Source organism: Carassius auratus, chromosome 27 (genome assembly GCF_003368295.1).
Source record: "Carassius auratus strain Wakin chromosome 27, ASM336829v1, whole genome shotgun sequence".
Lineage (NCBI taxonomy): Eukaryota > Metazoa > Chordata > Actinopteri > Cypriniformes > Cyprinidae > Carassius > Carassius auratus.
In genome coordinates, this window is record NC_039269.1 from 4,886,491 (window position 1) to 4,912,484 (window position 25,994).

The 25,994-nt window shown below is 34.1% G+C and overlaps 1 protein-coding gene across 1 annotated transcript; it reads right to left on the minus strand.

The window, feature by feature from the left end:
* Positions 1–172: 172 nt before the first annotated feature.
* LOC113045156 (leucine-rich repeat and immunoglobulin-like domain-containing nogo receptor-interacting protein 3) lies at positions 173–24,166 on the minus strand. The gene is made up of 5 exons (XM_026205353.1): positions 24,040–24,166; positions 2,741–3,248; positions 2,228–2,643; positions 1,661–2,024; positions 173–974 (listed from the first exon to the last, which is right to left on the minus strand). The coding sequence occupies exons 2-5, from the start codon at positions 3,218–3,220 to the stop codon at positions 411–413; spliced, it is 1,824 nt and encodes a 607-aa protein (XP_026061138.1). The 5' UTR covers positions 3,221–3,248; positions 24,040–24,166; the 3' UTR covers positions 173–410.
* Positions 24,167–25,994: the final 1,828 nt, after the last annotated feature.

The following is a 25,994-nucleotide window of genomic DNA, read 5'->3' on the forward strand; positions in this document are numbered from 1 at the left end:
AAAAGCATATATAAGTCGCACTGGACTATAAGTCGCATTTATTTAGAACCAAGAAGCAAGAGAAAACATTACCGTCTCCAGCCACAGGGGGCGCTCTATGTCTTCAGTGTAGACTACAAGAGCAGCGCCCTCTGGTGGCGGTAATGTTTTCTCTTAGTTCATTTCTCTCGGTTCATGTCAAATTAATTTTGATAAATAAGTCGCACCTGACTATAAGTCGCAGGACCAGCCAAACTATGAAAAAAAGTACGACTTATAGTCCGGAAAATACGGTAATAGTAGAGAAATAACACTGCAAGGTCGTCACGTGTCTGCGGTCGTACGGTGTGTGTATTTCTGCGATTTAGCACTGTGTGTGTGTTAGTGTTGGGTGTCTATGCTTCTCCCCGAGGGCACCTGGCTGCGTGGTTTCATATCATCTTCATGTTGAACTTGCGCGTGGCTCCGGATGCGCTGGTGGTGACGGGTCCCTCGGTCTTCCTGAAGGAGTACTCCATGGTGAAGTTGTTCTTGCGCTGTCCTCGTCCTCGGCTCCACACGAACAGCAGCAGGAAGCAGAAGAGCACCACGCCCAGGAACGTGATGCAGCCCATGGCCGTGGACACGATGATGGTGGTTAAATCCAGCGTGAACTTGAGGAAAACGCGGGTGCTGTTGAGCCCGGTGTCGTTGAAGTCCACCGCGTACAGCGAGCGGTTGGCGAGGAGCGCCGGGTCCGAAGGCTGGCTCTTGACGGTCAGTGTGGCGAAGTAGGTGTCGTTTCCGCCGGCGTTGCTGGCGATGCAGATGTATGTGCCGCTGTCCGTGACCTGCGCGTAACGGATCTCTAGCGTCCCGCCGGGGAGGACCGTAATCCTGCCGTGGCTTTTGGAAGTGATCCTCCGTCTCTGTGGGGAAATCCAGATGATGGCCGGCGTCGGTTCACCTTCAGCGCGGCACAGGAACGACACCAGCTGGCCTTCGTGAGCCGTCACCTGTAGGTATGGGTGCCAAAACCGGTATTACCGTTTTTTTTTTCAACTGTTTACATGCAAGTCCTGCACAATAAATCGCCATTGCAAAACTTTTTGGTTCTTCAGATTTGGTGTGTGCTAAACTGTGGGTCCTGGGTTTAAATTATGAAAGACCGGTGCATATTGATAAACTCCGATGTTAAAGGGGTCATCAGATGCAAAATTCACTTTTACATGTTGTTTGGACATGTGTGTTGGCAGTGTTTGTACACAACCACCCTGTAATCATAAAAAAACATCCACCGTGTTTTTTTAAATCCTCAAAAATAATAACCCATTTCTCATTCACAGATTCTGGCCTGATGTACATCACACAGAACCAGGCCCCGCCCACTTCTGTTGATTGACAGTGGCGTTTTAGCATAGATCCGCCCTGAGTGCGCTGTAAGCAGTCCACCATTGTTTCAATGTCAAGTAAATGCATCTTGATTCAATGATGTTTAGATAATTTAAGTGTTCCTGTAGCTCAAGTGGTAGAGCATTGCATTAACAAGCGCAAGGTTGGGGGATCAAATCCCAGGGAACACATGATATAAGAAAATTGTTAGCCTGAATGCAATGCAAGTCGCTTTGAATAAAACGTCTGCTAAATGCATAAATTTAATTACATTTTAATTTAAACCTTAATGATACTCATCACTGCTCACCTGCTGCAGCTTCCGGTTGCGGATCTTGGGCTTCTGGCAGGTGAAGTAGTCGAATAACGCCGAATCGGTGAACATGCTCAGCAGGTATCCCTGCACCTCCAGGGGTCCGGCGCACACCGGCATCTTCCCGTCGAAGTTTAAGGTGCGCCTGCGCTGCAGGATCCACAGCAGACGACAGTCGCAGGACAGCGGGTTCCCGTCCACACGGAGCGTCTCCAGGCTGTTGACCGAATGGAAGGAGCTCTCCTCCAGAGTCACCAGATCATTGTTGGACAAGTTCAGGACTCGAATCTGACGCAGACCCCCCAGAGCATGAGGCTCCACGGTGAGCAGGTTGGTGCTGACCATGTGCAGCTCCTTCAGTCTGAAGAACAAGGACAGAATTATCACGATTTACAAACCATACATCAATGGAAAGTTAATTCAGACCGGAACTAACTGTTGATGAATTTGACACGTTAAAGTTATGTAATCCTGACAAACAGTCTTTCCCCATTTAAGCAGATGAAGCCAAGATTCGCAAACTCTAAAGATGCAGTTAAACAAATAAACCAGATGTAAACCGGCCTGATGAGGTCGTGAAAGGCCCAGGACTCGAGCGTGGAGATGGGGTTGTAAGAGAGGTTCAGGGCCGTCAGGTAAGCCAGGTTCCTGAAGGAGGCCGACGGCACCGAGCTGATGTTGGTGTTGGTGATGAAGAGCCAGGACAGATTGAGACCCTGGAAGCTCAGCGGAGAGATGTACTCCAGGTACGGCCAGCTGTCGATCTCCAGGCCTCTCAGCGCAGACAGCTTGCGGAAGTTCTGGTCCTCGAGGGCCGAGATGCTGAGGTGCCGCAGTCGCAGGGTCACGAGGTTACGCAGGTAAGACAGAGTCTGGCCGGATAGAAACGTCAGGTTGCATCTCTCGATGGTCAGATCTTCCAGACCGATCAGTCCTGAGAAAGCCTTGTGAGAGATGTAGACCAGGTCATTGTCACCCACCTGGAAAACGAAGACAGAATCATTGTTATGACTGCAATCAATAGGATTTATATTTTAGATTTCTACTTGGGGGAAGTATCCCTTTAAAGGTACTAACCTCTAAGTTCTTGAGACTGCGCAGATCCTGGAAGGTGTAGTCCAGCAGGATGACGATCTTGTTCTCACTCAGGTCCAGTGTGGTGAGGTTGGCCAGCCGTGCGAAGGCACCCATGGGCACGAGCTTCAGCTGGTTTCCTCTGAGTCTCAGCGTCCGCAGGGCTTGCAGGCTGGCGAAGGCGTTGGGCTCCAGCGTGTTGATCAGGTTCTCGCTCAGATCCAGCTCCTCCAGATGCGGGTACGGAGCCAGGTCTCCCGGAGCAACCCAACGCAAGCGGTTCCGGCTCAGATCCAGCTGTCTGGTCTCTGTCGGGATGCCCTCTGGGACGCCGGATAGACGCTTGCGCTGGCAGGACACGGAGCGGAGGTGTGGTGCACAGTCACAGCGAGGAGGGCAGCCTGCGCACAGGACGGCCGTCAGGGCCAGAACCAGAACCAGAACCAGCCACTGAAGCCAGCCCAGGCCCCATAATGAAGCCATGAGCCTCCCTCCACTTCACTCTACACACCTGACAATGAGAGAGAGAGAGAGAGAGAGAGAGAGAGAGAAAATAAGGACAGAGAGAGACAGAGAGAGAGAGATTGTTATTTTTATTTAATTTAATTAATTAATTTAATTTATTTATAACTAAATAACTTTCTCCTTTGTTACATTAGTGGTGTAATTTTATTGTGTATTTTACACGTCTAAAATGCTTTGGCAATACTGTAACACAAATGTCATGCCAATAAAGCAAGTAGAGAGAGTGAGAAAGATGAAAATGCTATAACAACTAACAGTAACAACATGCTAATCATGTTATAAATAGGCTAGCAGCATGCTAATCATGCCAAAAACATTCTAATCATGCTAGCAACATTTTAACAACATGCTTATCATGCTAGCTACATGCGAATCATGGCAAAAACATCCTAATCATGCTTCCAACATGTAAAAAATTGATAGCCTGAATGCACTGTAAGTCACTTTGGATAAAACATCTGCTAAATGTGTAGATTTAATTTAACAACATGCTTATCATGCTAGCAACTTGCTAATCATGCCAAAAACATCCTAATCATGCTACCAACATATTAACAACATGCTTATCATGCCAACAATGCACTAATCATGCTACCAACATGTTAACAACATGTTTATCATGCTAACAACACACTAATCATGACAAAAACATCCTAATCATGCTACCAACATGTTACCAACATGCTAATCATGTTAACAATGCATTAATCATGCTACAAACATGTTAACAACATGTTTATCATGCTAACAACACACTAATCATGACAAAAACATCCTAATCATGCCACCAACATGTTAACAACATGCTAATCATGCTAACAATGCGTTAATCATGCTACCAACATGTTAACAACATGCTAATCATGCTAACAATGCGCTAATCATGCTACCAACATGTTAACAACATGTTTTTCATGTTAACAACGCACTAATCATGACAAAAACAAACTAATCATGCTACCAACATGTTAACAACATGCTAATCATGCCAAAGACATCCTAATCATGCTACCAATGTTTACAAAATGCTTATTATGCTAGCAACGCGTTAATAATGTAAAAATAATTCTAATCATGCTAGCAACATGTTAACAACATGCTCATCATGCTAGCCACATGTTTATCACGTTAAAACATGCTGGCAACATGGTAACAACATGTTAAATCATGGTAGTAATATCTAAACCTCCTTCAACCCTTCAAGCTTTCTCAAGCCAACGACAAAGTTTGTTCACAAACTTTACTCATCTAGTTGCATATGACTGTCTAATGCAATGACATTCAGACGTTTTTAATAAGTACGCCTGAAGAGTCTAAATGATTTCCAATGATGCCAACCTAAAAACACACAAATGTTGTTTTGAATAGCCTCAAGTTGTGTTGTGCACAACATGCTAATTTCTCGGCTTGCTGCACTCGTTCGTTAATCTGATCACATAATCGCAGCAGGCCTGAGGATGTGCCTAGAAACCCGTCCCTGAAATGCCCATAAAAACTCAGTGAGGCCAAGCACCAACTCAATGCAAGTGGATGATTATACATAACCTCGATTACATAAAAGTGGTTAATATATGGCATGCCAGCAGTTTTTCATTTCCATATAGAGACGAATTGACGCAACTGACTGTAAAAGCCAACAGTGCATACTAATACAGTGTTTATAATCCTCACTTGTTCTGATAATAGGACAGACTGCTGATGAACTGCACTTGGCTAGTTATATAACACTAATGCAAGGCTGAAAAACGCCACAAGAAGAAGTAAGTAAAGACTCACAACAATGACTGTGTCACAGGTTAGTATAAACTGAGTCATTCAGATCCCAATACAGTCTGGAACATGTTTCTTATTTTGTAGGTCGCACAGTGTCAGTTTCAGGCACAGGCTTCAAAATCAAAACTTAGTTCATTTACATCCTGGTCTTTTATTTCCTATGAATCACTTACAGTATGTTCGCTTTCATAGTTCACCTTTAAAATGACCTTCCTTTTAGATGAAATCATCAAAACCTCTCCGTCTTCAAAACTCAGTTCTGTGATATTCACACTATTCATGAGTGCATCGACACAGCAAATCTAAAACATTCATAAAATGCATTCATAAATCAAACACATTTATAAATCAATATATATATTAACTTTATGAGTTACATGACTTGAGACATTAAGTTTTGTTTTAATGAAAAAAAAGAGATTGAAATTAATTGACTTTACACATAGAAGAAGAAATAAATACCAGTGGGGTCAGAAAATATCATCTTAATTTAAAGCAAAATATTACTTTTTCTTGTTTTAAGCATAAACTAGGAACATTATTCAGAAAGCAAGACTTAACATTTTCATTCATTTTGCTTTTGAATTAAATCCAACATCATTTTTTTATCATAACATAAACGTCAACTGAAACACACACAAACACACACACTTAAATTTTACGATATTTTACAAAAGCACAAATATTTCACCTTTAATTAAAATTAAAACAGAAAATATAGAAATAAAACTGATTCAAAATATTAATATAAATTAGTACCCCTCTATTGAAAAGACTGATTTTGCTGTAAGTGAGATAAATTCCCGAGTGAACAAGGTGTATATATCAGCTGTCTGTATTTCATCAGGTTATTTGGTATCAGCCGGAGTGTGTGCTAATAAATGACATGACTGCAGTTTGTTTTTCGGCACTGGCATGCACTTAAAGGTTGAGTCAGTGGGCGCAGAGCCACTGCGCTTGGATTACGAAGTCAGGATTTCAGCCAAGAACATCTCATCTTCACGCCGGCCAAAGACAAACAGTGTGTGGGTCTGGACGGAGCTCAGCAGGTCTTTCAATCGCATTAAACCTCCATCTGATGCACTTACAGAGGTTACAGGGCGAAGGGAGATATTCCTCTGATGCCATAATAGATGTTAACAAAATCATCAATCAAATAATGGAAAAGAAAATCTAGTATTTACAGTAACTGGTTGTTTGGAATGAAATACCGGCTTTAGACTTACTTGGAAAAAATTATGCCCGCTCCAAATTGTATTTACTTTTTGTACGTAATAATGATTTATTTCTACATTCAATAATGATTTTGTCAGTGTATATGAAAGATTAAGCATTAGATGCATGCATGATTCAATGCAATTATTATTTGAGAAATAATGTTCGGATTTTTTTTATTTAATTGTGTTGGGGGGGGGGGGTTGTCACATTTTTAACAGTTAAAAAGTACAAAAAAACACTCAAGGTTTATTTTTCAGACTGTAACAGAAGGTCAAATCAAGCTCGCTGCATCGTGGGATGAAATACTGCAGCAAAAAAAAAAATATATATATATATATATCTTATACAAAATCAATGCAGGGTTATAAAGATATGTCTTCTAATGCAAACACACACAGAGCAGCTGATGGTGGTTTTATCAATGACACAAATGCAGATCTAATGCATTGCATTATCAGCGCTTTGATTTATTTTTTTTATAGAAAACCAAACCACCAATCCATCTGATGCCTTTAATTCAGCAGTATATTAAACTCATGTATATATATATAGACATAGATACACACACACACGCACACACACATTCATATATACATATACATAATAATGGAGTCATAAATGCTAATTCAATAATATAATAATTTTACATTACTAATTAAATTTTTGATTAAACAATTTGCCGCTACATTAAGATAAAGTTCAGCCAAAAATGTTTCCTTAAAAAAAAAAAAAAAAAAATTGAGAAGTCTGAAGTCTGCCCACATGCACGACTTCTGACCAGAGCAAAGTCTTGGAGAAACAGATGGAAAAGCGTTCGTGAAAGAAACGCTGATCCTGTCGGTGGAGTTCAGTTCTCTGGACGTTTAGAGAAATGTTTTTCTGAACTCTGTTCACGTCCTAAGAATAGAGCGGTTTATCAGAGTCTCGCAGCTTCAGCGAATGTGTTTACCAGCCCAGAAACACACGCTTCAGTTTGTTCATTAGTCGAGCTCAGAACAAAGTCTCACGACTAATGAATTCACTGCAGACAATGGGGAGGAGTTTGTGTTAACAGAGGAGATAATAAAGCTTAGTTAAATCGAGAAACACTAACTTTGGACTGAATGTTTGCATTGAGAGGGATTTTCTGGACGTATGAAGGACTTTTGGTGTGATGTGACTGATATCTGAGTGAGTGGGGTCAAAGGTTAAAGAGCTTTAGAGAGTGAGACATTACATTCAGTGTTAAGGCAATAAAAAAAAATTATAATAATAATAAAAAAAGATAAAATATATATATAAACCAAATAGAATAAATAAAACAAATGTAAATAACACACACACACACACACACACATATATATATTTATATAAAATAAATAAAAAATACAATAAATGAAAATAAAAAAAAAACATTTATAAAATATAATTTTAAAATAAATATAAAAAACAAATAAAATCAAAATTAATATCAAACAATGAAAATTAACTAATTAAAACAAAACAATTACTTTACAAATATGAATGAAAATAAAAATAAAAAATGAATAAAAATATAACAACATAATAAAAAAACAATTATATAGAAAATATAAAAATAAATAAATATAATACATATTGTTATAATAAGTTAAACACACCATTAGTGTAATGAGAGAACACATTTCAGTGTTTTTCAGTGATTTCAGAGCTGGCCATAAAGTGTTTTTCACAGGACTTCACAACCTGATATACAGCTCAAGCAATATGAACATCTGTTATGATCCACAATATGTTTCTCACAATAAATCGCTGGTTTAAATGATTTTAGGGTGAGCATGTGACTGAATTTCGTAGTTTTGTTCCTAAAAAACTGATCCGAAAGCAGTCCTCTTCCTCAGCCGGTGGATCAGCGGAGGAGAGTGTGTCTCACCGCTCATAACACACGGCCCCGGAGCCCATGACCACACACACAGAGAGCCATCAGTCTCAGAGAAACAAGCAGAAACAGACTGAGCCGTGTTTCTGCTGACATTACCATAGCTCTGATGCTGATATAATGAAAAAATAATAAACAAATAAATAATAAAATATTCAAAAAGTAAAGAAAATAATAATTTAAAATTAACAAATAAATCATAAAATATTAACAAATTTAAAAATAAAAATGAAAAAATATATTTAATGAAAAAATAATAAACAAATAAATCATAAAATATTAACAAATAAAAAAAACATATATATAATTTAAAAATAATAAACAAAGTTAAAAATGAAAAATATAAATATATATAATTTAAAAATAATAAACAAATAAATAATAAAATATTTAAAAAGTAAATTTTTTTTTTTAAATTAACCAATAAATCATAAAATATTAACAAAGTTAAAAATAAAAATGAAAAATAGATATAATTTTAAAATAATAAACAAATAAAACAAAATATTAACAGCTAAAATAAAAATAAAAAAGTATATACAATTTCAATAGAATAAACAGATAAATTATAAAATATTAACAAGTTTAAAATAAAAATGAAAAAGTATACATAATTTAAAAATAATAAACAAATAAATTATAAAATATTAAAATAGATAACAATAAATGCATACAAATATTTAAAAATAATAATAAATAAATAATTATAAATAATGCCATCATTTAAATAATGTAATAATAATAATAATAATAAATGTAAAAAAGTAAAACCATTTAAAAATAAAAATGATGGGATAAAACAATAGGAAAATCTAAAACCTAAAATAAAAATAAATGTCCAGAAATTTATTTTTTTCCACAAAACTATTGTCCAGCACAACTGTGTTCAACACTGATAATAATCAGAAATGTTTTCTTGAGCAGTAAATCATCATATTATTCTGATTTCTGAAGATCATGTGACACTGAAGACTGGAGGAATGATGCTGAAAATACAGCGGAGCATCACAGAAATACATTATAGTTTAACACAGATTCACACAGAACACAGCAAGTTTAAGTAGGTATAATATGAAACATTTTGTCCTGTATTTTTTCCACTCATCTTTCTCTGTTAAAGATTTCTATCCAGCTCGTGTCACAGATACTGAATCTCTCTGAGCAGAGTCACTATTGCAGCACAAGATGAATAAAATAATAAACCGGGAGAAGCAAACTGAATCTGTAACCATCTGAACACAGTCTTCACGAGACGGCACGACTGAGCTCGCTCTGTTTGGGGGAAATAATTCGCATTCAGATCCAGTTTCTCCTGCAGGTCTCTAATGGATTGTGACAAGCTCTTCCCTGAGAGCGTCCTGTGCTCCCTAAAGAGACAAATAACCCTCTGTGTGTTCACTGTGCAGGTTAGTGCACTTCAAAGGGAACATGATGTCCTTATGGGACCTTACCACACACACACACACACACACACACACACACACACACACCTGTCCTTGGTTTAGTCAAACAAACCTAATTTCACAGAAGGAATTTTTCTTTCACTTCAGTTCATGAAGTGATACTAGAATAAACAACTATTTTAAATAAAAGTCATATTTTGTACTGAATACAGGTCTGTGATTGATTAATACTCAATCAGTTTAAATAAAAAAAAATGCATGCACTATATAATAATTATAATTAAATTAATTATCAATAAAAATATTAAATAAAAAAAATTAAGTATTCCAAAGTTACAGATTAATAATAAATATATAAAAAAAAGCAATGACACGTAAAAATTGCAAACTAATAAAAAAAAATACAACAATTTTTTTTATAAAGTAATCATTAATAAACATTTTAAATATTAATAACAATACAATTAGCATTAAAAATTTATATATCTTTTTCAAGTAATAATTAAGCAATTAAAAAAGTAATAATTTCAAATTAATAATCAATAAGAATATTTTATAAATGAACTGCAAATATTAAAAATAATAAAAAATTATATATAAACGTTGTAAAAACTGCAAATACAAAACAAATATTTTTAAATAACAATTTGTACAAAATAAACACACTAATATTAAATAAAAAAATGTAATATTAATAAAAATACAAAATATTAATACCCCCCCCCACACACACACACACAAACACACAAATGACATATCATACCATTTATTGTTTTGTTGTTTTATTTGATTGCACATTAGGCATTCAGGACTCGGTTCTGTCGTTAGTTTTGTGTATGGTATTTGTATGAATTAGACTAGACTGTGAAAACACACTCTTCTTAATTATGAATCTGTGTATGTGCGTCAGACATACTGTGCTGCTGCAGAAGACTACAAGTGTTTCGTCAGTAGTCTCAGTAGAAAATGCACACACACACACACACACACACACTCTTTCACATGTTTCACTGCAGGCCTCCTGCGCTCTGCACGGTTTGTGAAGATGTTTGAATGGATTCATTGATTCTGGACTGCAGCGTTTCTACAGTCACTTCCTGTCTGTGTGGAATCAGCGGCACGCTCACTTCACATTCACTCCACAGATTCATAAACGCTCGTCCTCTGCTGACCTGCTTCGATTAGTGCGCATGTGTGCAAACAACACAACATCTGTGCATCATTAGGATGGGAACTTTAGCACCTTACATTACAGTTCTGGGGAACACAACTCACCACCCAAATGTAAAACAATTCTCGATCTTGCTTTTTTTCTGGATGATAAATGACTTTACTGAATTTGAATAGCAAAATTATTTGGATTTTGTATTAAAATTGTTTAAATAATTGAAAATTATTTTTTAAATAAATAAATAATAAATTAAAAAAATTAAACCGTAATTTCAAATAAATCAATAAATATATTCTTAAAATTAATTACAAATATATACATTAAAAATAAAATATTTATTGCGTTTGTACAGTTTCACAAATCTGAAAACTGAAAACACCTACTAAAAATGAAGTTTTTAGTAATTTAGTAAAATGAAAATTTAATTACAAATAAAAAACTATAAAAATTAAGTCAATGTAAAATTAGAACAAATTTATAAATAAAAACACCTGCTAAAATTATCTAAACAAAATTAAATTATTTTAAAATAAAATAAAAAATGGTAAATTAAATAAATACAATAAATAAATAAATAAATAAATACACCACAGTAAAGTCAAGTTATTTTTAGTAATAAGAAGTATAAATGTACTTGGAAATGAGGATTCTATAATTCTACTGCATTATAAATAAACAAGAAAGAAAATAATTAGATCTAAAAAAAATCTCAATTCAAGATGTACGCTGAAATGTATGTTTATAAAGTTGCTTCTCATTTTGTTTTAAGCAGGTTTCGATATTTTTACTAAGAAACAAGACAAAAGGACTGATTCAGAAACTGATTTTAAATGAGTCTATTATAGAAACACTATAATGTCTGAAAACATCAAACGGTTGCTCACCAAGACTGCATTCACTGCATCAAATATAGTGTAAAAATAGTGAAATATTATCACAATTTAAATCTGCTTTTTCTGTGTGAATCTGTGTTAAAATATAATGTATTTCTGTGATGCTCCGCTGTATTTTCAGCATCATTCCTCCAGTCCTCAGTGTCACATGATCTTCAGAAATCAGAATAATATGATGATTTACTGCTCAAGAAACATTTCTGATTATTATCAATGTTGGAAGCAGTCATGCTAGACGATATTTTTGTGGAAACCGTGATGCATTTTATTTTTCAGGTTTCACAGATGAATATAAAGTCTAAAAGAACAGCATTTATTAGAAATAGAAATGTTGTATAAGATTATAAAATGTCTTTACTGTCAATGATTTAAGATGCACTTTGTCAGGATCCTATAGACCCCAAACCTTTCTAAATTACATTTTAAAATATATTCAGATCCAATTATCTGAAATTGAGATACTGTACTGTATTTTTGATCAAATAAATACAGACACCTGATTAACAATTATCAACATTATTCATTCATCTGTTTGTATGCATTTGACACTTTCTGAATGTTTATGTTATTTTTATTTTTATACATTCACACAGTTTTTGTGCTTTAGAATTGCATTGTGTTTCCACTTAAATTTTAGTTAAAGTTTTAGTTATTTTTCATTAGCTTTAAGTTTATCAATTATATACATTTTGTTTTGTTTGTTTGTTTACTTTGACTTATTTAAGCACTCCGCATTAAACTAAAGCAAAGTGAGAAATGTCTTGGCAACCAGACTTAATAACATGCATGTATATTATATTTTTTTTCAAGTAACAATGTCTTAAAGGGTTCTGATTGAATATAATCACTCAGAACTCCAGCATTATTCCATTATTATTATACAAGGCATGCAGACGCTTCTTCATCAGACCAAACTAACACAAGATGCAGAGACTCCCAAAGCTATTTCTGTGAATAAACTCTCATAAATATTTCAGCGTGCCGACACACTTTAAATAAAGAGTGAGTTTGGATAAATAACGCTGGTGTCTCTTTACTATAATTGAGTGGTCAGGCGGACACAAGAGAGAAAACCCTGGAGTCAGAGAGACAGAGACTGTGTGTTTGGAGGAGAAGAGAAAACACACTTCTGCATGAAGCGTTCGTTTCTGAATCATGTGCTCGACTGAGCATTAAAGCAGTCAAAGACTCTCACTCACATCTGATCAGAAACTATACTCCAGCACAGATTCAATGCACCTGCTCCGAAGAAAACAAAAAAGTGTTGAAACTTTTCTCTTAGAAACTGCTGACAGATGTCACAAATGATAACATGTTGAATTGTTGAAATAGTACTAATATTTTCTTGCACTTACTACAGAAATCAATAACAAACAGTGCTATTTCAATATCACTGGGATATTATTATGGTTTTTAATCAGATATTAAATTAGTTTTGGTTTTTATATTTTCAGTTATTTTAAATTTAAGTGTGAATAATTGTATTTTTTTATGAATTTATTACTGTATTGCATTGACATCAGGTTATGATGCTTTTGGAAAATGGGATATATATTATATTTAATTTTAGGTCAACAATTAGTTGTGAGCATATAATTTTGTATTATTTTTAGCCTATTTTTTTATCCATTTGTCTTTTTTGTCATTAATTTCTATATCCTTTTTAGTTATTTTTGTACATCTGGTTATTTGAATGAAAATGTGAAATGTTGTATATGAAATAAAGTTACATTTTTAATATTTTATTTGAGTTAAAAGTTACTGAAATATACTCTGAAATACACACAGACAATATAAAACAAATCATTATATCACAAAACAATTGAAAATATAATGAAATGTCATGTTGTTATCAATAAACGCAAACCTAATGAAAAGGGAGCACAGTTACATTAACTGAATGTGAAATGTATTTATGTATGTAATATGAAAAATATGAAATATGAAAACAAACAAACAAACTTCACAGAACGAGTTAAAGGAAGAAAAATGCGATGGAAAATAAAATAAATGCATTTTATCCCTAATTTATGATAATTCATTATACTCTTTTCAACATTTCTTTATGTATTCAGTTTCATTTTTTAGGTGCATTTCACATCTTTTTTTTTTGTTGTTGCATAAAAATATATTTATTCATTCTTACATTTTGTGCACTTTCACTTATTGCTAAATTGCATCATGCATGAAATGATTTCATATATTGATTTATTTTATATTGTTTTCAAGGTGCATTTCATTTCACATTTTATTAGGTTTGCCATTTTGATGAGTATTGTTTCCTGTATTCAATTATTCCTGACCACCTGCCGGTGGTCCCCAATAAATAATTCAACACTTTTTTACTCAAAAATTATGAACACGGAGTCTGTTGATTGTGCTTTTTGAGGTATTTTAACTTGTTGTTTTGCAAACCAAGGCTGCATTTATTTGATAAAAAATACAGTAAAATCAGTAATATTATGAAATAGTATTACAATTTAAAAAACATTCTTTCAATGTGAATATATTGTAACAATTAATTTATTTCTGTGATGCAAATCTGATTTTTCAGCATCATTCCTCCAGTCTACAGTGTCACATGATCTTCAGAAATCATTAACATATATTAACACTACCACATCCAATAAATAAGACATGCAATAAATTTGCATTTGCATTTATTTGTCATTAAAAACATTATAAGTGACAGAAATACCATCGAAAGTAGGCCTTAAAATTAAGAAAAATGATAATAACTCATGAGATAATAAAACAAATCAATATAATCACAAAACAATTGAATGGATGTTGAAATCAATAAAAATAAACTTAATGAAAATGGATTTTAGATCAATAAATTGGATGTTTAAATGTATTCATTTATGTAACATAAAAAATTATAAACGCCTTGAAATGAAAAAAAAAAAAATAGTCACTGCCTCGAGGGATATAAAGATATAAAAAGCATGCATTTAAATGGTTAAAGGGAAGAAAACTTGAATGGAAAATTAAATAAATGCATTTGATGCCAAATGTAAAATGATTCATTGTATTCTTTTCAACATTTCATTATGCATTCATTTATTTTGTGATATATTTATTTGTTTCATATTATTTTAAGGTGTATTTCTTTTTCAGATTCGTTTCATGTTGCATAAAAATTAATCTATTTGTTTATTCACTCTTAAAATCCTTGCACTTTCTTTTATTTCAAAACTTCATCATGCATTTAATTATTTAATATATTGATTTATTTTTAAACTGTTTTAAAGGTGTATTTCATTTTATATTTTATTAGGTTTGCCATTTTGAAAAGTATCTTAAGTTGTATTTCACATCCTTTTTCGTGTTAGATGAACAAATAAATGTATTTCATCATGTCTTATGTATGCTGACATTCATTGTATATTTTTAAATGTATTGCACCATTCCATGATGTATATATATATGTCCTCTTTTATTTCACCCAAAACTCCTGTTGCCATAGTAATTCACTGTAGCACCGTCTTTGATGAATCTCTGTCAAAACGACACGCAAATGCTCAACGTTACAACATGTGCAACACACACACACACACACACACACACTCATCTACAGCTTAGTTGAGAGTTTGACCCTCATTTGCATTTCTCAGAGCGCATTAGAGATTGCTTCAGAAAATCAGAAATATTCGTGACAGTGTTTTGCTCCGCTTTGAGTGACAGAGATTAATTAGCCAAACAATGACTGTTAGAATATCACCATCTGCTTCCTCGAGCAAGAACTGTAGAGAACCAGCGTGTGCAGTCTCTTCTGCTCATCGAAGCTGCATTTATTTGACCCAAAATACTGTAAACCAGATGTTTTCTGTGTGGATCTGTGTTAAAGTGTAATGTATTTCTGTGATGCTCCGCTGTATTTTCAGCATCATTCCTCCAGTCTTCAGTGTCACATGATCTTCAGAAATCAGAATAATGATTCAAGAAACATTTCTGATTATTATCAATGTTAAACACACTCGTGCTGCACAATATTTTTGTGGCTAAAGGTACAAAACAGGCCTTTATTGACATTATATCAGTTAATTATATTAGTATAATTCTGACAAACACGTTGTTTTTTTACCATATATTTTACAGATTTATTTTTTACAGTATGCCGATTCCAAAAACAGTGTCTGTTTTGCTGGAGCACATCACACTTTCTCACTAAATATGATGCATTTCATTACGTTTTTGCGTTTACAGTCATTCTCCCTAATTTTCTTAAGGTATTTGTATTTGTTTATATTTTGTTTCCTTATTCTTTTTATAACCGTATTCTCTTCATTATTTGATTTTTGTAGGGTTTAATAAAGAAAAAAAGATAAGTGATATCTGTTTCTTAGTCGAGGTCTGAATCAAATGATTCACGATTCGCGATCTGCGCTTCAAAGTCCCATCGGAATAATGATTCGCAAATAATAGTTTTAGATCGGGACATCGGGTCATCAAGCATACAGTTAGCGAAAAGATCCGCAAACCCGATCTGAAGAGCCGAACTAAATCAAATGATTCGCTATTCTGAATCAAATGATTCGCGATCCGACTGGAGCGAGTCGAAACGGTGAATCTTTTTACGAGTTTCATTTGGGAGTTTCGAAAAGCTCAGTTTCACCCATTACTATACGTGCATGTTAAAATCATTACAGGCAATCTCGACATCTGCTCTTCTTCTTTTCTTTTTTGCTAGTGAATCACTTTAACTGAATGATCGATGTCACGAGTTTGAATCAATAGGAGCGCTTCCAGCGTGAATGACTCACTCAAATTGAATCGGTTTGAATCGGAGTTCACATCGAAATAAAAATAAAAATAATATTTCTGACTTTTTCCTCTCACAATTCTTTTTTCTCATTATGTTTCTTGTTAATGAGTTTCAAGATTTAAACTCACAATTCTAAAATTCTCAAATGTATTACAGAATTGTTAGTTATTTTTTCTAGTACTTTTTTTAATCCCATGACATAAATAAGATTCCATTTAGCTATTCATAATTAAACGACACATCTTAAATTCTTATTTTTGTATACTTTTTTAAACTTTTGACACTGCTTTTGTTACTTTGATAGGTGCATTAAAGCAGACGCATGCATGTAGTGTGAGCTATTTTGTGAAAAGACTATGTGATGAAAACTTTTTATTGATTTTATAAACTCAACATCAAATTAGGTAACATTATGCCTCATTAGCAAAACTTAGAAAAATTGTGAAACAAGTTTGTCACATGACCTCATCACGTTCAATACAGACGTTTAAGGAAGCTTGTGTACACACACACAAACAATTCAGAGTTTTTTCTTGAGTCCAAATAGCTTGCAAGCTCAACATCATCATCATCAGCTGCCATATTTACAATCAAATCAATCACAGCATCCAAAAAATAACACAAAGTCTCGAGTTTCATGAAAGAATGGCAAGTCATTTTGATAAGAGGCCAGAATATCAGCCTTTCTAACACTGGCCGAGCTATTTCAGGGCAGTAATCAAACTTTAATCAATTTAATAAATCTTTCAGACATAAACCCTGGATTCGAGCCGTAACATGAACATGGCTCTGTAATTTCCTCTGCATCGATCGAGTCCCACACAGAAGCTGCCTGCTTGATCTGGAAATCATTCATTAAAATGTAATATTGATAAGAGTCATATGACAGAGCGAGATTGTGTTCAGATTGACGGCCGAGCAGAGGACGAGGGTCATTTACGCCTCACATCTGTTTCAGAATCAAAAAAAAAAAAAACCCTCATGTCTAAGAAATGAGACACAGAATCTCTAAGAATATGAAACTTCATCTGCCAAATGCATCTTTAAATAGATGTAAGAATTGTGCAGGGACTGGTTTAATGGAGAGAAGCATTGGATTCTGTGAGGAACTGTGTTTGATCTGAATCAGACGCTCTGGGTTAAAGCAGGTTCAGATGAGGTTTAGAGAGCAGCTTTCTCTCATCAGGACCGGCTCAGTCCTGCAGAACACAGAGCTGAAGAACCGGAACTACAGAAGTTACTGCTGTTCAGAGAATTCAACACACGCACTGCATCCTGGGAAATGAAGTCTATCCATTCTATCTATCCATTGTTCTGGCCATCATCCATCAGTCATTCTATCCATCCATCCATCTAACCTTCCATCCATCATTCTATCATCTATCTATCCATCCATCCATCCATTTATCGTTCTATCATTTATCCATTCATCATGTTATCTATCATCGCTTTATCCATTTATCCATCTATTCATCTATCATTTTATCCATCCATCGTTTTATCATCTATCTTTCTCTCTATCCATCTATCCATCCATCTTCTATCTATCCATTCATCGTTCTATCATTTCTCCATCCATCCGTCCATCCATCTTTCTATCTATCCATCCATCATTCTATCCATCATCCATCTTTCCATTCATCCATAGTTCTATCATCAATCTATCCATCCATCCAATTTTCTATCTATCCATCCATTCATTGTTCTATTATTTATCCATCCATCAACTCATCTTTCTATCTATCCATTCATAATTCTATCATTTCTCCATCCATCTGTCCATCCATCTTTCTATCTATCCATCAATTGCTCTATCCATATATCATTTTATCCATCATCCATCTTTCCATTCATCCATAGCTCTATCATCTATCCATCCATCCATCCAACTTTCTATCTATCTATCCATTCATTGTTCTATTATTCATCCATCCATCCACTTATCTTTCTATCTATCCATCCATTCATTGTTCTATTATTTATCCATCCATCAACTCATCTTTCTATCTATCCATTCATAATTCTATCATTTCTCCATCCATCTGTCCATCCATCTTTCTATCTATCCATCCATCATTCTATCCATCATCCATCTTTCCATTCATCCATAGTTCTATCATCTATCTATCCATCCATCCAATTTTCTATCTATCCATCCATTCATCATTCTATTATTCATCCATCCATCCACTTATCTTTCTATCTATCCATTCATCGTTCTATCATTTATATATGCATCCATCCATCTTCTATCTATCATCCATTGTTCTATCCATTTATCCACCTATCATTCTATCATCATCCATCTTTCTATCTATCCATCCATCACCCACCATTCTGTCCATATATCCATCCATCAATTGTTTTATCCATTTACCATCTATTGTTCTATCACTCATCATTCTATCCATCATTCTATCCATCTATCTATCTATCTTCTTATACTGCAATCTCAGATTCAGTTTTCTACGTCAAATCAAATTCACGTTATACTCAGGAATTGAGCTTTAATTTACAAAGTTTTCTCAATTCAGTTCTGCATTTCTTGAGCGGGAAACCTGCAGGACTTCCCGTGTTGAACGGACATGCAATCTTTCTTCTTAATGAAGTTAAGAGGCTTTGGGCTTCACTGATATGACTGCAATTCAATGAATCCTTCAGTATTAAATCTGGCTTCCTCGTTGTTCATCATTCATGTCTGCGGTGTTGAGCAAAAGATTGGGAAAAAACTTTTTAAGTTCATCAAAGATGCATTTATTTGATGAAAAAAAGCAGCTGTTTTCTGATTATTATCAATGTTGAACACAGTTGTGCTGACCAGTATTTATGTTGAAACTGTCATGCATTTTATTTTTCAGGATTCACAGATGAACAGAAAGTCAAACTCTTTAACAAGTGCACTTTTAAACTGGCTAATATTCCTCTCTTGTGGTCTATTAGTCTGAGTTTTTACAAAATGACTCATGATTCATAAAGCCGCTCTCTCTTCATCTCATCAGTCAGATATCAGACCGTCTCTGTCTTATAATAGAAATCTCATAATTCTACATGTCAGTTCTATTATTCTGGCATGAATTCTAATGAGACGAGGGTGTCAGAGGAGCCGCTACAGAATCACACTGTTGTTCATGCATTTCTATAAATACACATAAAACTGTTTTATCATAAACAACCGCAGCTCAGATTTCAGCGGCATGAGATTCAGCTCTTTCTTGGTGAAAAGGGATTCGAGAAAACAGTTGAAAACGCTTAAATTAAAATGTTACTTTTAAATGTTACATTTTTTATTTGTGTAATGCTTGTTAAATGAGCTAAAATGTTAATATTGAGCTCTAATAGTAAATATTGTAAATCATGCTGTTTTCACCCATGGGTGTTCTTGCATCGTAATAAATGTATATATTTTGATTTCTGTTGCCTCAAGTAATTCTGTGTGGGATTTTTTTTATCTCCAGCCTTTTTTAAGACAACAATAACTAGACTAAAATATTTGTTAAAAATACGTTTTTAAATATTTAAAACCAAAAATGTAAATAAAATATAAAATAAATAAAAATTTGTATTAATTAATTAAAATTAAACTTACTTTTTAAACTTAAAAATATTTTTTTTTATATATTTCATTATTATTATAAAAATTATTTGATTTGTTTACATGCATGCCATCTGACATAACAGAAATATTAACATGTGAACATTATATTCAATTAATTAAATCATAAAACAATAAATTAACTAAATTTTCTTTACATATTTAAATATTCTATAAATATTCTAAAAATTTTTTTTTTTTTTTAACATGCACATCATCTGAGAACAACTGACATTAGACAAATAGGGAAATTCCGTGTCAATCTTTCTAACAGTTTTTATTTTTTATTTTACATAGTGATGATAGCCAAAATATTAAATGTGACGGGTGAATATTTACGGAGTAATCCTCTATTCTGTAGATGGGAGTTGTTTTTAAAATGAGATAATTAAATAAATTATAAAATTGAAATAAATGTGCCTAGACAGGAAATGCATCAAACATGCTAAAGGCAAAAAGCAAAAACATGCATCTTTTTACCTATTTAAGGAATCAATGATGGTGTCGTTTAGAGTTAAAGGATGTTTGTTCAAGCTCAATAATAACACAGCTCATTTAAAATTCAATATATGTCTAATGTATGCAAATGAGTGCTTAATCACAAGCAAGCAACCTGCATAAAATCCTCTGCAGTCTAATCAGCACAAGCAATGCATTTATTCTAATTCACTAGTTTAATTATAATCATCGACCCAGTGGACCGGCTCATTCAGACATAATCAAGATGATTTTGTCTGATTCCTTTGGTCTTTCGCTTGATTAGGGCATAAATTAACTGGCCAGTGTGAAGGAGCAATACGGTTTGATGCAAAAGGACACGGAAACAGACATGCTAACATGCACGCCATGTATCTTATCATAGCTGGATTTCTCTTTCTATCTCTCCATCCCCCATCTTTCTCGCCGTTGTGGCCGGTTTAAACCCCTCATTGCCCTGGGCAACACGATAACGCGCCTGTCAAAAACACTTTCCGTTATAATGGCCTGGCTTGTGAACGAGGAAGAGGCAGAAAACACGCTGTGCACACACACACACACACACACGCTCATATCTCGCATACTGTGTTTGCATGATTTCAATGCACAGAATATAAATGCATATATTTCTGATTTGATATGTGCAAAGCTATGTTCCTAAACCTAACAATGCACACATCCTTCACAGAGAACTTAAATCCTGTTTGATAAAACAGAGTTGTTTGCTTTTTCCGACTCTAGAAAATACTCAGACTCCAGTAAATAAAAAATATATACATTTTGACGATTTACGCCATATTGAAATTCCAATATCTCTGGAACTGAACCATATGGGGCTGTGAAAATAAAGATATCCAAAGAAAAGTTTGTTCAGACCCAATGTCTAAAAGGGCTTTAAGATATCCTTAATACTTCTTGAGTTACAAGCATGCAAACTTTGGAGAAAAAACTTGAAAAGTGCTCTTTCCTGATTTTTGGATGGTCGACATTGGCACATAACACAACAAAGATTGCTGAAGTCAACAGCTTTTACTAACAGATCTAACAATCTCTGTGTAAAAGTAAGATTACAATTCTGCCATCTTTCTGAAGTCTTTTTTAACCCCCTGTAATCTGACTCTGACCCCCATCTACAAAAGACTGGATTACTCAGTACATATTCATACATGAAGTTTAATATTTTGGCTTTCATCACTATACATTTCTATCTTTCTTTAAAAAAAATATTAGTAAAATCTAAAATGTGTTTCTGAAATTTGGTTGATTTGACCCAGAATGACCCAATAGTGTATTAAGTCATTTTTGCTGGATCTGTGTGAAAAGGGATTGTTGCAAACTTTTCTAAAACGCAGTTTAGCACATTGTTGTCATGTAAAAGCACTCTGCTGCAAACAACGACTGCATGCCAGAAAACAGACTGCTTTTCTTTTTATTTGAGCAGAATATCTCAATAGAGATAATATATTTTTTTCAGGTCAACAGCATTTTTTCCATAATACAGAGAGAGCGAGTGCATGCTTGGCAACTGGCAACAAAATCTATCAATTTATGAAAAAAGAAATCTGAAATCTGGCAACCACAACCTTGAAATCTTGTAGAAGATTCACGCCAATGCAAGATGCCAAAGTCTGATTAAAATGAAACTTTATCAGGATAAATAACCAGCAGGCGAGCCGAGTGTGTTTAATAATTCAAGAGAAGGAGAAATAGCCTTAATATGCATCTCCAGAAGAGATCTCAACAATATCTCAACATGAACTCTAACGTTTCTCATCAGATGATCAGAGCAGCTACTCCTTCTGAATAACAACTATCAACAGCACAAAGAGAAATATTAGGAAATATGAGACTGAATAGTTCTTAAAGCACTCATTTTTCTTTAGTTTCAGACTGAGCTCATTGTGTAGTCATCGTAAATCATGCTGTTAATGCCAAGTTGATTTTATTGATATATATATTTGTGCAAATGCTTTATATTCAGTTCCACTGACTGATAACACAAGGGTAAATCCAGAGGAACCGGACGGACTCAATTAAAACTTTAAAAGTAAAAAGAAAAGAGAAAATATACAAATACGTCTAACATAAAATATCAATACTATCAAAGATCAAAAACACACAACAAAAGAATTAAAACCGAAGCGAAGACAGAAAATACACATTCAGAATATTGATAAATATAATATACATATTTAAAATATATAAAATACTACAAAATCACTACGAATACATTTAATTAGAAACAGAAAATATGAAAATAAAACTAATTTAAATAATAGATATTAAATAATACTTAATAAAATGACAAAACAACAAAATTAGTCATCTAAATAAATTAACTATATATAAATAAATAAAAAAACTGAAACTAAAATCTTAACTAAAATTAAATTTCTGGAAACTATGAATATTTGAATAAACTATGATATATAAACTGAACTTAAAAAAAAACACACAAGACATTTTCATGCACTTTTAGTCTTTTTAATGTTCATATTTATTTTTTCATCTTTTTGAAGTAGCTACTTTACTTTTTATTGTTTGGAAATCAGTTCTCTGTTGATGTCAGTGCATTGCCATGTCAAGCGAGTGTGGGAATTAATTAAAAATAAAATCTGGTCTTAAAATATGCAAATGGCGATGATTTCTGTCTTGTGGTGTGTGTTTTCTTTTGTTCAGATTTCTAGAAACATTATTTTTTCTTTATCTGTTCATGCCAACTGAGTCAACCTGATACAACTGGTGTTTATCTTTTATTTTTCTTGGCAAATTCGTGCAAAATGATGCAAACCCTTCCTCCACATTATTTGTTGCTGTCAATGCATTGCCACGAGTTTGTGTAAAAATTCATTTTGAGTCAATCTGTTCATGAAACATGCGCCAAGCGACAACCTTCTGTCTTGGAGCATGCATTTGCTTTTATTCAGCTTTCTAGAAATCAGAATTTTTCCAGAATAAGCCGATTGAGTCAAAATGTGATACAAACATTTAGAAAACTATTTTAAACACATTTACTGGCGCGCTTTCTGATTTCTATTCAGAACTACAATAAAGATGGCAGAAGTGCAGACAAAAACAATAATGATTTTTTTACTTAGTATTTTTGTCTTGTTTTGTAGAACAAATATCTAAACATTCTTGAATCAAGATCGTTAGTTTTACAATACTTCACAGGCAAAACGACTTAAGATTTTAACTGTTTCTTTAAAAAAAAGGGATCAAAATGTTGTAAGATTTACTTTAGCCTTTAAATAAAGATTACTTTCCCTACCCCATGAACAGATATTCATGCTCATTTCAGGCAAAAACTAACAAGACTTTGGTCGTTTTACCTGTCACTTAAATGCATCTTGATTCAGAAATATTTCGATATTTGCATTAAATACCAAGACTAAGTAAGTGCAGGTCAGGATGAGCCACACTAAACTTTCAGTGAGTGCTCCTCGACACGTGCACGCGCAGAGCAAAACCTCAACTAGTGATTCATGAGCGTAGTGTTTGCATCCCACGCGCTCCACAGGTCTCGCGACTCCAGGGTTCACCTGTGTGTGTGTGTGTGTGTGTGTGTGTGTGTGGTACACTCACCCAGGTCTGGAGTGTGTCCTCATCTGTCTCCTGTCTCCGTCTCCTCGCGTCTGTCCATAAGTCACACGGACGCGTCCATACGTGTCCTCAAGCCCGAGTGTGTGTGTGTGTGTGTTTACCTCTCAGGCATCAGAAACGCCGACACACACACAGTCTCTCTCTCCTCCTTGCGCGCACGATCAGAGATGCTCTTCCAGAGAGAGCTCTCACGCGCGCGCGTGCATGTGTCTTTGTGTGTGTGTCTGAGAGAGAGAGAGACAGAACACACACTAGCGCTGTCTCGACTCTCTCTGTCTCTGTCTCTGTCTCTATCTGCTGCTCAGGGCTCAGGGAGCGACGCGCAAGTGCAACACTGGAGCAAAAACGCAGCGCGGATAAGGGATTGTGGACAAATTATAGCTTATTTCTTACAATTTGTTCTACTCCAGGACCATAACCACTATAGGCACTGAGGGGGACAAGTTCCCCCTAATAATTAGAAATGGCCAACCTGTCACTTTATTGCTGAAAGAGAACAAGATAAGATGCAAATCATTTATTATTAGTGCCTCTAGCAGCCTAGTGCCTAAACAAATTCAATAAAAAAAATAAAAATAAATAAAATCCTTTCTAATTTCTCTCTCTTTTTTTAAGTAGAAAATCTAATGTCCAGAAGGCCGTCACCCTCATTTTCACAATTCATGCTTTTCTACTGGACATTTTCAAAAGATATATTTTTAATGTTTTGATAACGTCATAAAAAACATTTCCACCTGCATCACTTTGAATGGTGGGAAAGGATATGCACGTTTCTGCTGTTACTGTAATAACCAATCATTAGTGCACATTATTTTAAAGTAAATGATATGTCATCAAAATATTATATCTCTAAAGTCAGATTTCAGAGGTTTGTTTTTGGATTGATAAAATGTCCATTTCCATTGTGATCTTTATCCATATAATGACAGTCCAAACTAAACAGTTTGGTTACCAACATTCTTCAAAATATCTTCTTTTATGTTCCACAAAGGAAAAAAAAGTCATGTTAAAAAATAAAAAATAAAAGACGAAATAATGCAGAATAAAAAAAAAAATAATATTCTTTTAATGTTAACTATTAGTCATATCGTGGTCAAATATTTAATATTTAGCCATTGTTTTAGGCTACTTTAATGCAACTTTTTACCAAAAGTTAACAGCAATTTAATGCTGACTAACTTTATTCATTCAATAAATAATACTAAACATTTAAGAAATAAATAAATAAATTAGTTAAAAAAAAAACTAACTTTTGGGGGTTCGATTCCCCGGGAACACATGATATGTACAAATTGATAGCCTGAATGCACTGTAAGTCGCTTTGGATGAAAGCGTCTGCTAAATGCATACATTCAAATTTGAAAAAGAAAGAAGCTTTACTACTGGCAACGTTTCCTTCAGATGATGTGGGTTGCAAATGTTTTTTAATGCTGAATTTAAAACAACATAAATGCATGTTTGGAAGAGCTCATAACGTCTCAGATTTTGTGTATGTAACAGAGGCACACAATGAGTCTGTGAGGGAGTTTCGCTGAGTTAACATTGTAACTGTATTTCACTTCAGCAGTCACTAAAAGCATCCAGGTCCTCGTCTGTAAACCCATTCAAATCATTTCAAAAGGCAAACTGAAGTAAAAGCTTTAGCACCGTCTTCAGCTCTTACTGACCAGACTGAGCAAAGGAAAAGGTCTTGCAAACCATAAAATGTGTTAACCTTCATGCCGTTCCTTCAGTGTGTCGGTATGGTCTTCAAATTTAGAAAACATTTCTGTTTAAAAAATATATATCTACCCTTAAATCAAGATACATTTACTGAAGATGCAAAATGAACATGAAGTCTTGTTTTCTGAGAAAGGGATCAAAATGAAGTGAGTTTCTGATTAAAACCAGATAAAATATCTAAGGGTAGAAAAATAGATGCTGTTTGTTTTTTCACA

Bases quoted from the DNA above. Each gene is read 5' to 3' on its own strand.
- LOC113045156 (XM_026205353.1), bottom strand. From the start codon at position 3,220: ATGGCTTCATTATGGGGCCTGGGCTGGCTTCAGTGGCTGGTTCTGGTT. The intron at 2,025-2,227 runs GCCGGTTTACAT...CTTGTTCTTCAG, and splicing joins GCCTTTCACGACCTCATCAG to ACTGAAGGAGCTGCACATGG. The intron at 975-1,660 runs GTGAGCAGTGAT...CCATACCTACAG, and splicing joins GCAACCGGAAGCTGCAGCAG to GTGACGGCTCACGAAGGCCA.